The 15221-nt window shown below is 43.5% G+C and overlaps 1 protein-coding gene across 21 annotated transcripts in view; it reads right to left on the bottom strand.

Moving 5' to 3' along the window:
* LOC121589311 overlaps positions 1-15221 on the bottom strand; it is a 191142-nt gene that overhangs the window by 64180 nt on the left and 111741 nt on the right. For all 21 annotated transcript variants that reach the window (XM_041908179.1, XM_041908137.1, XM_041908145.1 and 18 more), the window contains one exon: positions 493-967. In XM_041908179.1, the coding sequence (XP_041764113.1) occupies positions 493-967 (475 nt within the window). The remainder of the gene's footprint in view (positions 1-492; positions 968-15221) is intronic.

Here is a 15221-nt window from a genome sequence, read left to right as displayed (position 1 = left end):
TAGACAAAATGCAAGCTTAAATAATACGAAACTGAACAAGTCTCTTTAGTATTTTGTTATAAAAACGAGATTTAAACGTCATCAGTTAAAGGTATCGTCAAATGGTCAGTTAAAGGTATGCTCAACACAGCGGCGGATCTAACGGTAGGCGGACTGGGCGGTCTCCTGGGGCCCCGTAGATCGCTAGTCTGTAGTATGTAGTTTGCATAAAAGTAGAGAAAGCGGCAAAGTACTAGCGACAAGAGTCCCCGAAGGATGGACGATGGGGCCCTGACGCAGGCGATTAATTTGCCACCAACACCTGCCACCCCCCCCCCCTCCCCACCACGCACATCATTTACCATCATAGGGGGCCTTAACTCGTCTTACCGTCCAGGGCCTCCGATATACTTAATCCACCACTGCCTCAACATAGTTATTTTTGAAGCAATGCGGCCCGCCAGCTGAAAATTTTGGAAGCCCCTGTTTTAAGGTATTAAATATATCACGTACCTGTATTTTCTTTTCCTTCAATTTTTGTTTCTTCGATTTGTTTGGCTGACGATGGCGATGTGGACATGGTTGTTGAATGTGTATCTGTTCTGTTATTAACGGTTGTTCCATTTGTTTCTCGTGAAATATTGGAATTGGCTATTAAATTAAGAAACTGGTGAGATTGGGAGCGTTTCAGCTGTTTCACATCAATTTCCATATCTGCCGTTCTCTCGTATACATCCTCAGGTGAGCATACACTTTCGTAGGCATTATCTATGGTGCAAGAAGAACGGATTGTACTTATGGGATAGTCTTCGGCATGCTTACGCTGCGAAGCAGCTCCAGAAAATATTTGACTCGGGTCAATGTTGCTCTTGCTCATGGTGTACATTGATTTTGAAAGCTTTGCCTCATGTTGGTTTCGTCGATGTTCATGCAATAAATTGTTGCGTTTCGCCAGCAGCATATGTTCCTTATTATTGTTCACCAGCGACTATGAACGAACAAAAGAAACAAACAAAGACACATACATTAAATGTAGTTAAAATGCTAAAACCAATATAAGTTATTTTTTAAAATTAAAACAAACCATACTCAGCCATTGTGAGCCACAAATATGTATTAATGACACTCGGTTTTTGTCCAACATTTTTCCGTCAGAGGAAAGTTACGGAATGCGTTTAATTTTACAGTCTTACTACTAACTCAATGTTTTTAAACCACACCAATTGCATATAATTGCATTCAGAATGAAATTTTGGAAAATGAGGGAGATTAACGAAATGCTCAAAATGTAGATAAGGACATAACATAAGCGCTACCTTGCACGGCATCGCCTAAAACATTTATAGAACAATAATAAACAAAACGTAATTATATAACTGTACGATACTTTCTGAGTTCCACGTTGTAGTTTGTTTTGACAAACAAATCCAATTCAAATCAATTTGGCAGAAATGTCTCGAGTCAACGAAATAATTTTTGAACGAAAGTTTAAAAGTCTCTAACAAGCTTGTATAATACCGATTTCGTTTCCGTTCGAGTAGAGCGGTTTTGTTTGACACTTTTCCGTTTGGGTCAGATAATCAGCACTTGAGATAAAAGTGTTTGGCTATGTTGTTGAAATAATTCAGCATTTTTGGCTCAAATCGATAGCGAGTGAAGTGAAAAAGAGGTGGGCTTATGGGAAGATTTTGTTTATCATTGCTGTTGTCAGTTTGTTGTGAACACTTTAAGAGCCAAACCATGTTTATGTTTCCTTGGGGGTCAACCATTTATTGTTTACATTATATGGCTTTTATATCAACCTGCTACCATAACTATACCCACATAACCAAGATACTGCAAACGCAACCAATTTCTTATATTGAAAATCCTGTTGCATTAAATAAAGCTAAAGATAAGTATCAAGGTACAAACAATTTGCATATCACACGCCAAGCAGGAGCAGTTTATACACCATAACCAACAAGAGTGGCAAGAGCCAACGTTCTTGATAACTTAAGATACAACGTTTTTGAGCCCAAATAAACAATAGCCGGCATCGCGAATAAATGAACACATTTTAACAGTCGTTTAAAGTTCATTTTGGTTTAACTGAGTTCATTTGTTGTTAATTCCTGTTAAAATAAACGATTGTCAAAACAGTTAACGACTGCTCGATATCGCATATAGGCAAACACGGCCCGCTGCGCAAAGCGACGGAAGAAATCATGCCGTTCGGAGAATTTTATAATGCCATCTTTGTCCCTCCAACGGCAAATTTGTCAAGCAGCTCGTCGAGCTACCCGTCCCTGGCTCCGCCTCGTACCCCTCGCCTGAGCACGCTGTCGAAGGTTTGAATGTGTTGGTGCGTCAGACGGCCAAACGCTGTCAGCCGTCGTCCGTGCTTTTTCCCTCCATAGCGCTATCTCTTTCTCGCGTGTGGACAATGCTCAAGAGTTGCTGTGGCGCTTAAAAAACCGTTTACACACATTGCTGCGATGCAATTGAATTTTCACAAATCAAACTAAAAAAGCGCAATAAGTTCAATTGCTGCAATGTAAAAATGACTAAGGAATCGCTAGCTAACGCTGGAGGGTTTGCTGTGAAACGCGCTGAATCCTAATTCGCATTAACACGTTCATCCCGGCGCTGATTTTCATCAACTTTCCTTTCCACCAGCACCTAGAACGCAGGCTGGAAAGTTCACTGGCAGGCAGTGGGGCCTGCCATCGATCTGAACGTGTTAAGCATTAAGCATAACTTTGTTACACTAAGCTTTTGCTTTCGTATGTTGTAGATTACACAGATATGCTGAGCCGTCTGCGCAAGGGTATGAGCGTGCGTGTGTGTGCAAAACTGTCGCCGAATGTATGCTCTTCCGAAATGTTATGATCCATCGGTCAAAGAAAGGAAGGTGTTCATGAAAGGCGGAAAGACGAATTGAGGCCCCTGTCAATGGTAACTGATGACAGGGAGGAGGGGGTAGTGGCACTCAGCTGTTGGGAGATTGAACAGTATTCTTAAATTGCCGGCGGGAAGGGGGGTGGCCATGGGACCCCTACGATCATCGGTCACAGGCCCTAAAATTGTAGTCGCCATGGGGGGAGGGGAGGTGCAAATGGTTTTCTCCAGCCACGGAGCCCTAAAGACCATCTTTCCGGGGGCCCTTGTCGCTAATAATCTGTCCACTTGTAGACATACGGCATACTACAGACTAGAGATCTTCGGCGACCGCCTAGTCCGCCTATCGTTAGGTCTGCCGCTGGTTCATGGCCGTGTTTTTTTATCGTGGAGGTGCATCCTTCCCCCTGCCTGCAGCGTATGCATCGAGCAGGAGACAGTGTGGCAGTATGCAAGTTGCACGCTGGATAGGAGCGGTCCCGCGGCACCGCCATCATTCCGCACATCTGCATGCCCGTCGTGGGTTCTAACCGCGTATGAACCGTCCGCCGTAGCAAGGGGTGACTATCCGGCTACGCGGTACTCAAGTCCTGAAAAGGCCGGCATGATCGCGTAGGCCATTACGCCAATAATAATAATAATTATAATAATAATAAGAAGAAGAACTTAGCATAGCAGTCCACTCTCGGGGAAGGTTTTTGTTTTGACTTTGGTGCTGCCGGGTCTACCGCTGTGGCGCGTCAAATGCACGGAATGCACTTGACCAAAACATGAACCTACCGATCCGAACCCATTCCAAGGCAATGCCGTCAATCGGCGTCATGATACCGACTCTAAGCCAACAAGCCACCAGATTCTGGACGGACATGTGCAGCACCATACGCGCACCGTAATAAACAAATTCAGAATCCTCTTTTGTATGAATTCAATTCAAAATGTTCTTTCCACTTGGGTACGCTAGCTGAATTAGAAATAAATGTGCAATATATCACACGCACGTTTGCTTAGATCGTGTGTCTTTTTAATACCCCCAACAGCAGAGCCGATCGCAAAGATGCCAATGCCAATGGTTGTGTTGTCTCTCAGGTAGCGAGATCGAAAATGCATGGACTTTGTAGCCGCAGCGGATGAAAATGTACGCATCAGAATCAAATAGTTTTGAGGTTTCCAAACGCACGCACTCACACAAACACACAAACACGCGCGCGCAAACTCACACACAAATACGCGCGCGCAAACTCGCACACACACACACACACACACACGCGCGCACACATGCATGAACGCGCGCACGCCAGCACGCACGCACGCACATACACACGCACGTACGCGCGCCCGCGAGCATGAAAGCGCGCACGCCAGCACGCACCCACGAAAGCACGCTCGCGAGCACGCACCCCCGAAGTCGCGCAAGCACGCACTCCCCCCCCCCACTAGACCACCCCCCCCCCTCCACGCATGATCGATTACGGCTACCTTCTCGGTAGAACGGCTGGTTCAGGTTTCTTGTAGCGCATCCTCATCCCTAGCGCCGGGCGGGGTGGGGGATCGCGACATGATAGAGTGAACGGTCACTTTCCCCGTTCTATGTGTGTGTGTGTAACGAGACCCAAAAACTCGAGACAGATTTCGGCACATTAAAAAAAAAATTATAGCCACTATACATTGTGCTACATGATGCTTAGAAGGTCGTTGAAGCATCAAACATGTTCAAATAAAAAAATATTAGATTAGTGTTAGACGTTCTCCTACGCTTGTTTTAAATAGGCTTCGTCACCCTCGACCGGCACGGGCATCGAATGGTCTCATCAGCAGCAGCACGAATAAAATAAATCATCAATACACCGATAACACTTTGAATCCCAATCCAGCTTCTCCCACAGCGTCTCAAGGTCACACACAAATTAATAAATGCTAACACCCACCAATTACAATACACAACCGCAATGCACATATATATGAATCAACGCATACACCACAAACACCCAATCAGCTGGCGGCGGAAGGCACGGTTAGAAGCGCAAGTAAGGCAAGCCAGGTGAGGGAGGGAGAAGAAGCGGACGAGAAAATGGGCGCCAATAGTTTTAAATTTTTTTGACCGTTTTTTTTTGCTCCGCCGCCATAAATAGTTCGTCCATTTCGCCAACAGATGGCGCTAAACTTGCTCGACCCAGCGCAGGAATCGCTGAAGTCCAGCGCGGGAGACCAGGCCAAATCTGCGCTGGCCAGCGCAGATTTTGGTACATTTCCTGCGCTGGAAACTGCTCGAATTTGCGCAGCGGGGGGGGGGGGGAAATCGAGCAGTATAATTAAACGACTGTTAATTTGTATCGCATACGCTCTTGACAGTCGTTTGTTTAACGGCGGCATAGGACCAGTCGTTAAAATTAACAAATGAACTCAATGCGTTCGCGATGCCAAATTCTAGTAATTTTTAACGACTTTGGTTAATTTTTAACGACTGTTAATTTTAAACCAAGTCTTTCGCGATGCCAGCTAATGTTAAGCTGCTTTTGAACATTATCCGGCAACGCGAAAGAAATTATTAAAAAATAAGTCGTTAAAATAAATCACAGTCGTTAAAAATTGCTCTAATTTTGCTTCACGAACGCATTAAGTTCTATGGTGAATTTCAACGACTGGTCCTATGCCGTCGTTAAACAAACGATCGTCAAAAGCGTATGCGATACAAATTAACACTTGTTTAATTAGACTGCTCGATTTTTTCCCTGTGTTTGTCTATAAGCGATATCGAGCAGTCGTTAACTGTTTTGTCCATCGTGTATTTTAACAGGAATTAACAACAAATGAACTCGGTTACACCAAAATGAACTTTAAACGACTGTTAAAATGTTTTTATGTATTCACGATATTGGCTAACATTGCAGTAGTTGTGTAGTGATGTATGTGAATGGATTATAGCAATCGAGGAGTTAAAATCCTTTTCAGCATATTGACCTTTGCCCGCCCATGATCCATATTTTGCTCCATAATCCATAGCATGTTGGGTATGTAGTATGTTGGGTGTTAGTAGTATGAAAAGGAGAATTAAGCACCGGAAACACCTGATCGGAACTGACAGCTCCGATTCTTCAGAAATTTAGTGGGTTAAAGACTGAATAAACCACCACTAACGCACATGGGTTAAAATTGGCTTTACAGTGGGTTAAGGCCGATATGGTTATTTGGGTAAGGACAGGCGACTGCCGTAAATTGCGAAAAACGACTTTATAGTTATCGCACGACCCAAACTTGTTTTTTTTTTAATAAAGCACATACTAAGAACTAATCAGTTCTGTATATCAAACCAGAGACAAATCGAGTTCTCTAACAGGGATCATAATAGAAAATGAGCATTTTTGATACTTTTCTCAAGCAGTTGAGTCACATAATCGGCACTTATGTAAAAGAACTCAATTTGTCTCTGGTTTGATATATCTAACTGAACGAAGGTCTTTTGCATTACGTGATTCAAACGGAGACCGTTTTTTGTTCAATGGCTTTCCGTTAGGTTTAAGCTACGGAATTCGTTTTGTTTTACGGTTTAACTACTGAATAAATATTTTTAAACCAAACGTATTGCATGTAATTACATTCAGAAGGGATTTTTTGTAATTATTTACTTAAAAAGGGTGGGAATAACAAAATACACAGAAATTACAGAAACGTATCAAAAGCGGTACTTTACATGACAATGCCAAAAACATTTAAAGAACAATAATACACCACACGAGTCAAAAATTATAAATTGGTACGGTACTTCCTGCGTTTCGCGATGCAGTTTGTTTTGACAAACAAATCCATTTCAGATCAATTTGGTAGCAATGTCTCGAGTCAACGAAAGAAGTCTCTAACAAGCTTGTATAATACCGATTTCGTTTCAGTTCGTGTAGCGCGGTTTGGTTTGATACTTTTCCGTTTGAATCAGATAATCGACACTATAATATTTCTTCTTCTTTGGCACAACAACCGCTGTCGGTCAAGGCCTGCCTGTACCCACTAGTGAAGTGAGCTTGACTTTCAGTGACTTATTGTTACCTCATAGCAGGATAGTCAGTCCTACGTATGGGGGCACGGTCTATTCGGGGCTTGAACCGATGACGGGCATGTTATGGAGTCGTTCGAGTTGACGACTGTACCACCAGACCGGTCTATACATAAGTGTCGATTATCTGATTCAAACGGAAAAGTATCAAACAAAACCGTGCTACACGAATAGAAACAAAATCGGTATTATACAAGCTTGTTAGAGACTTCTTTCGTTGACTCGAAACATTTCTACCAAATAGATCTGAAATGGATTTATTTGCCAAAACAAATTGCAACGCGTAACGCAGGAAGTATCGTACCAATTTAAAATTATTTCTACGTGTGGCATATTATTGTTTTTTTAAATGTGTTTGGCAATGTCATGAAAAGTAGCGCTTGTGGTATGATTCTCCAATCTCTGTGTGTTTTGTTATTCCCACCCTTTTTCCAGTGAATATTTACAAAAAAATCCCTTCTGAATGTAATTACATGCAATATGTTTGATTTAAGAATATGTATTTAATAGTTAAACCATAAAACTGAACGATTTCCGTAGCTCTAACCTGACGGAAAGCTGTTGGACAAAAAACGGTCTCCGTTGAGTCAGGTAATGCAATGACCTTCGTTTCACTTAGATATATCAAACCAGAGACAAATCAAGTTCTCTAACATGGATCATAATAGAAAATGAGCATTTTTGATACTTTTTCTAAAACACTTGAGTCACATAATTGGCCCTATAATGTTTACTTGTTTTTGTATGTGTATGTATGTGTGTATGTACATTTATTTGTTTTTTCTTCTGTATGTGCAGTCTAGTATCACGCAATAACAACAAGGACGATGTAAACTTGATTTGATATTCAACTTTGGATAAATCGTCTCACTCCTAACATCTTTTTCAGCACTAGTCCCCAGTGACATAACTTTTTTTATATTTAACGGAAGAAAGTTTGCATTTGGTACAAACAATTTATTTATTAATAATGAGTTATTAATAATGAGACATACCAATTCCATGCACGTTGGAAATTTCATGTAAGAATACAGTTATTGTGCATTTAAATACATTTATATTTACACTAAACCTGTACCTACATTAGAAATTAAAAACTAACATACTCAATTAAGCACATAGTAGTACCAACTAAAATTAATTGTTTCATTAAGAATGCCCGTCATGGATTCCAATCTTTAATAGATTTAGTAATGATAACCTCAAACTAATTGACTCGCTTATAGACAGTTCTATGAGTAACTATGATAACTCTAGACCACTTAAAATTGTTGTGCCATCTATGAAAAACAAAAAATTGAGATACTCATCCCAAGGTGGATTTAAAAATATCAGGTAGTGGAATCTAGAGCATGTGGACAATTAGTCACTTGACGTAAGGTCCCAAGGATTCAAACTTTGTTTACATTTTTAATTAGTTCATCTATGTACCACTTTTTTTTATTAAATATGATTTTTAAATAAATTTTGTGCTTTGTGAGTTCTTATTTAACATTAAAACATAGCTTGAAGTATGCTATTTCGTGTTATTACGTGAATTCATTATACAATTTGTGTTTTCGACATGTTTGAAGATATAAACTAAGAAATAATTTGTTTTTCCTATTTTCACATAAGGTCCTCATTATCTACAAGACACATGGACAATTTAAGTGAGATCAGAACTCTTTATCACATTATTTTCAATTACGTGACTAAAATAAATCATCAAATCTTTTGTTACTAGATCTCTTTTTTTTGTGAATAAAATCAATAGACACACAAAAATGCACGTAGTAATAAAGAAATCTGTTTTATTTGCTATGCTTTGTATCCGGAAACCATTGGTTAACGATTTTAAAATGACGAAAAGTCCCTCAACTATGGCGACACCCCGAAGGCCCTTATCGACCACCTGATCACATTACAGGGTTAACCAAGTCATTTTGAGATGTGAGCTGCAAAATTCATCTCACTTGAGACGTTTTTCTGTTCGGACGTGCTACTACATTTGGCCCGAAATAATTTTCTATTCTGCCACATTTATTTTCATCCGTTATATGAAGTATTTTCACAGGGGATGTTAGCTGGAACCGTCCGCGAAGTTTTTCAAAATTAATTTTTTTTTCAAAATTACATTTTTGGGCTTTAAGTGCTGATTTGTTATAAAATTATGTTGTTTAACAAAGAATAGAAGTTTATCTTTGCTCGTGTTTGCTCGTCAAGCCTTCAGAAAGCTTGTTTGAACAAAAGTTTTCACCCATTCCCCGCTGTGCTAAGTGACGGAAGAAATCAAAGCGTTCGGAGAATTTTATCATGCCTTCCTTTGCTCTCCAACGGCAAATTTGTCAAGCAGCTCGTCGAGCTACCCGTCCCTGGCTCCGCCTGAGGGATATGAGGTATAGCCTGAGCGCGCTGTCGAAGGTTTGGATGTGTTGGTGCGTCAGACGGTCAATCGCTGTCAGCCGTCGTCCGTGCCTTTCCCTCCATAGCGCTATCTCTTTCTCGCGTGTGGTCAATGCTCGCGAGCTGTTGTAGCGCTTAAAAAAGCCGTTAACAAACATTGCGACGATGAAGTTTAATTTTCACAAATCAAACCAAAAATGCCCAATGAGTTCAAACGCTGCCAAGTAAAAATGACTAAGGAATCGCTAGCTCACGCTGGAGGGTTTGCTGTGAATTCGCAGAACTTTAATCCGCATTAACACATTCAACCCGGCGCTGATTTTCATCAACATTCTGTTCCGCCGGCTTCAACAACGCAAGCTGATTGTGAAACCAGTATACTGGAAAGTTCACTGGCAGTCCCTGGGGCCTGCAATCGAACTTAACGTGTTAAGCATTAAGCATAACTTTGTTACACTAAGCTTTTTGCTTTTGTATGGTGTAGATTACACAGATATGCTGAGCCGTCTGCGCAAGGGTGTGAGTGTGAGTGTGTGTGCAAAACTGTCGCCGAATGTATGCTCTTCCGGAATGTTATGATCCATTGGAAAGGAAGGTGTTCATGGAAAGCGGAAAGACGAATTGAGACCCCTGTAAATGGTAACTGATGAGCGGGGGGAGGGGGTACTGGCACATAGCTGTTGGGAGATTTAACAGTATATCTTAATTGCCAGCGGAGGGAGGGAGGGGGAGGGGGCTTACGCCATGGGACCTTTACGATCATCGGTCACAGGCCCTACAATTATTGCCGGCATGAGGGGGGAGGGGAAGGGAAGCAAATGGTTCTCCCGCCACGGGGCCCCAACGACCATCTTTCCGCGGGCCCTTGCCGCTAATATTCTGTCCACTTGTAAACATACGCCATACTACATACTAGAGATCTTCGGCGACCGCCTAGTCCGTCTACCGTTAGATCCGCCGCTGGTTCATGACGGTGTTTTTTTGTTGAGAAGGTGCATCCTTCCTCCTGCCTGCTGCGTATGCCCCGGACAGGAGACAGTGTGGCAGTATGCAAGTTGCACGCTAGATAGGAGCGGTCCCGCAGCACTGCCATCATTCCTCACATCTGCATGCTCGTCGTGGGATCTAACCGCGTATGAACCGTCCGCCGTAGCAAGGGCTGACTATCCGGCTACGTGTACGTCAAGTCCTGAAAAGGCCAACATGATCGCGTAGGCCGTAATGACAAGAATAATAATAAGAAAAAGAACTTTGAAGTGCCATCCGTACCGGGAAAGAGTTTGTTATGACTTTATTGCTGCCGGGTGTACCGCCGTGGCGCGACAAATGCACGGAATACTCTTGAACAAAGGACATGAACCTACCGATCCAAACCCATTCCATGGCATTGCCGGTCGCTCGGCGTCATGATACCGACTCCAAGCCAACAAGCCGCCAGATTCTGGACGGACAGGTGCAGCACCATACGCGCACCGTAATAAACAAATTCAGAATCCTCTTTTGAATGGATTCAATTCAAAATGTTGTTTCCACTTGCGTCCGCTAGCATAATTGGAAAGAAATGTGCAACATATCACATGCACGTTTGCTTCGATCGTTTGTCTTTTTAATACCTCCAACAGCAGAGCTGGTCACAAAGATGGTGGTGCCAATTAAATGGTTGTATTGTACTGTGCGTTGTCTGAGAATGCATGGAGTGTGTAGACGCAGCCGGTGACAATGCACCCATCAGAATCAAACAGTTTTGGGGTTCCCGAACACACGCACACACACACATGCGCGCACGCGCGCACACACCCACCAACCCACCCCCCCTTCCGCATGATCGATTACGGCTACCTTATCGGAAGAAAGACTGGTTCAGCTATCTTGTAGCGCATCCTCATTCATAGCATCAGGCGGGGTGGGGGATCGCGACATGATAGAGTGGACGGTCACTTTCCCCGCGCTGTGTGTGTGTCCGTATGTGTGTCGCGGCCAGAAAACTCGAAACAAATTCCGGCACATTGAAAAAAAAATTTTTTATTGCCACTATACACCGTGCTACATGATGCTTACAAGGTCGTTGAAGCATCAAGCATGTTCAAATTAAAAAATATTAGATTAGTATTAGACGTTCTCCTACGCTTGTTTGAAATAGGCTTCTTCACCATCGATTTGCACGGGCATCGAATGGTCTCGTCAGCAGCGGCACGAAATAAATAAACCAGCAATACACCGATAACACTTTAAATCCCAAAATGAAACAGCTGCTCCCGCATCTTCAAGGTCACACACAATAAATAAATGCTAACACCCGCCAATTACAATACACAACCGCAATGTACATATATACCAACGCATACACACAATCAGCTGGCGGCGGAAGGCACGGGCAGAAGCGCAAGTAAGGAATGGCACGGAGGGGAAAGGGAGCGAGAGGAAGAGGAGGAAGAATGGGCGCCAATATTTTTGAATTTTTTACCGTTTTTTTGCTCCGCCATCTGAAATAGTTCATCCATTTCATCAACAGATGGCGCTCGTTCCGCACCTAAAAACTGCAATAAATACGCTGGCCAGCGTAGTTTCGGCTGAAGTCTAGCGCATTTTTTGCGTATTTTTTGTCACACAACGACGCAAAAAACTACGCAGAAAACTGCTTGAATTTGCGTATGGTGCTGCACCTGTCCGTCCAGAATCTGGCGGCTTGTTGACTTGGTGTCGGTCCTTTGTTCAAGAGTATTCCGTGCATTTGTCGCGCCACGGCGGTACACCCGGCAGCAACAAAGTCATAACAAACTCTTTCCCGGTACGGATGGCACTTCAAAGTTCTTTTTCTTATTATTATTCTTGTCATTAGGGCCTACGCGATCATGTTGGCCTTTTCAGGACTTGACGTACACGTAGCCGGATAGTCAGCCCTTGCTACGGCGGACGGTTCATACGCGGTTAGATCCCACGACGAGCATGCAGATGTGAGGAATGATGGCAGTGCTGCGGGACCGCTCCTATCTAGCGTGCAACTTGCATACTGCCACACTGTCTCCTGTCCGGGGCATACGCAGCAGGCAGGAGGAAGGATGCACCTTCTCAACAAAAAAACACCGTCATGAACCAGCGGCGGATCTAACGGTAGTCGGACTAGGCGGTCGCCCAAGATCTCTAGTATGTAGTATGGCGTATGTTTACAAGTGGACAGAATATTAGCGGCAAGGGCCCGCGGAAAGATGGTCGTTGGGGTCCCGTGGCGTGAGAACCATTTGCTTCCCCTCCCCTCCCCCCTCATGCCGGCAATAATTGTATTCTCCCGCATCGTCAAGGTCACACACAATAAATAAATGCTAACACCCGCCAATTACAATACACAACCGCAATGTACATATATACCAACGCATACACATAATCAGCTGGCGGCGGAAGGCACGGGCAGAAGCGCAAGTAAGGCAAGGCACGGAGGGGAAAGGGAGCGAGAGGAAGAGGAGGAAGAATGGGCGCCAATATTTTTGAATTTTTTACCGTTTTTTTGCTCCGCCGTCTGAAATAGTTCATCCATTTCCTCAACAGATGGCGCTCGTTCCGCACCTAAAAACTGCAATAAATACGCTGGCCAGCGTAGTTTCGGCTGAAGTCTAGCGCATTTTTTGCGTATTTTTTGACACAAAACGACGCAAAAAACTACGCAGAAAACTGCTTGAATTTGCGTATGGTGCTGCACTTGTCCGTCCAGAATCTGGCGGCTTGTTGACTTGGAGTCGGTCCTTTGTTCAAGAGTATTCCGTGCATTTGTCGCGCCACGGCGGTACACCCGGCTGCAACAAAGTCATAACAAACTCTTTCCCGGTACGGATGGCACTTCAAAGTTCTTTTTCTTATTATTATTCTTGTCATTAGGGCCTACGCGATCATGTTGGCCTTTTCAGGACTTGACGTACACGTAGCCGGATAGTCAGCCCTTGCTACGGCGGACGGTTCATACGCGGTTAGATCCCACGACGAGCATGCAGATGTGAGGAATGATGGCAGTGCTGCGGGACCGCTCCTATCTAGCGTGCAACTTGCATACTGCCACACTGTCTCCTGTCCGGGGCATACGCAGCAGGCAGGAGGAAGGATGCACCTTCTCAACAAAAAAACACCGTCATGAACCAGCGGCGGATCTAACGGTAGACGGACTAGGCGGTCGCCGAAGATCTCTAGTATGTAGTATGGCGTATGTTTACAAGTGGACAGAATATTAGCGGCAAGGGCCCGCGGAAAGATGGTCGTTGGGGCCCCGTGGCGGGAGAACCATTTGCTTCCCTTCCCCTCCCCCCTCATGCCGGCAATAATTGTAGGGCCTGTGACCGATGATCGTAAAGGTCCCATGGCGTAAGCCCCCTCCCCCCTCCCTCCCTCCGCTGGCAATTAAGATATACTGTTAAATCTCCCAACAGCTATGTGCCAGTACCCCCCTCCCCCCGCTCATCAGTTACCATTTACAGGGGTCTCAATTCGTCTTTCCGCTTTCCATGAACACCTTCCTTTCCAATGGATCATAACATTCCGGAAGAGCATACATTCGGCGACAGTTTTGCACACACACTCACACTCACACCCTTGCGCAGACGGCTCAGCATATCTGTGTAATCTACACCATACAAAAGCAAAAAAGCTTAGTGTAACAAAGTTATGCTTAATGCTTAACACGTTAAGTTCGATTGCAGGCCCCAGGGACTGCCAGTGAACTTTCCAGTATACTGGTTTCACAATCAGCTTGCGTTGTTGAAGCCGGCGGAACAGAATGTTGATGAAAATCAGCGCCGGGTTGAATGTGTTAATGCGGATTAAAGTTCTGCGAATTTCACAGCAAACCCTCCAGCGTGAGCTAGCGATTCCTTAGTCATTTTTACTTGGCAGCGTTTGAACTCATTGGGCATTTTTGGTTTGATTTGTGAAAATTAAACTTCATCGTCGCAATGTTTGTTAACGGCTTTTTTAAGCGCTACAACAGCTCGCGAGCATTGACCACACGCGAGAAAGAGATAGCGCTATGGAGGGAAAAGGCACGGACGACGGCTGACAGCGATTGACCGTCTGACGCACCAACACATCCAAACCTTCGACAGTGCGCTCAGGCTATACCTCATATCCCTCAGGCGGAGCCAGGGACGGGTAGCTCGACGAGCTGCTTGACAAATTTGCCGTTGGAGAGCAAAGGAAGGCATGATAAAATTCTCCGAACGCCATGATTTCTTCCGTCGCTTAGCACAGCGGGTATAGACTGAAAATTGCAGGCTAGTTTTGTGTGTGGCTTTGTATGAAGTGTTTGCATGATTTCAGCCTCCAACTGTCAAACTCCATACAAAAACTGACTAGAATCGTGAAGAGCCCCAATGATGTTTTTAATGCTTTACAAAGAACTATAACATGAAATATACATGATTATGTTTGAAAATTATAAAACTTTTACGTGTACATCATTTAAATTATATCATTCCCTCAAACATTTACTGTTTCTACAGGCAAACATACTCTTCCTGTAAAATGTATGAACCAATTAACATTTATGCTGCAATAACCTGACCGATTTATTATTTAATCACATTGAAATTTGAATCGAAAAGGGCTTTCAGATATCAAACTGCTGTAACGAACTTTTGGCTTCTTGTCAAATCGTTCTACATTTCTTGACCTCATTCCTATACAGTCCTTTCGTGTACATAATGCATGTGTATGCACTGCATGCGTTTTGGAATGACGGTTTGTTTACATTTTTCAATATTAAAATTGAATGATTTTTATACCATTATTGATGTGTATAACTAGTATAATTCTTTATTGAATCTTCCCCCTGCAGATGGATATTCATTAACCGTAGTTGGCAACCAGATTTACACACGTAAGTTGGCAACCGGCATACCCGGGTATTCCACACGTTTTGATGCAAAAAATTAACGATTTTCATAGGTAAACA

The sequence above is a fragment of the Anopheles merus genome, chromosome X (genome assembly GCF_017562075.2).
Source record: "Anopheles merus strain MAF chromosome X, AmerM5.1, whole genome shotgun sequence".
Taxonomy (NCBI): domain Eukaryota; kingdom Metazoa; phylum Arthropoda; class Insecta; order Diptera; family Culicidae; genus Anopheles; species Anopheles merus.
This window is presented reverse-complemented; position numbering and strand designations above follow the sequence as displayed.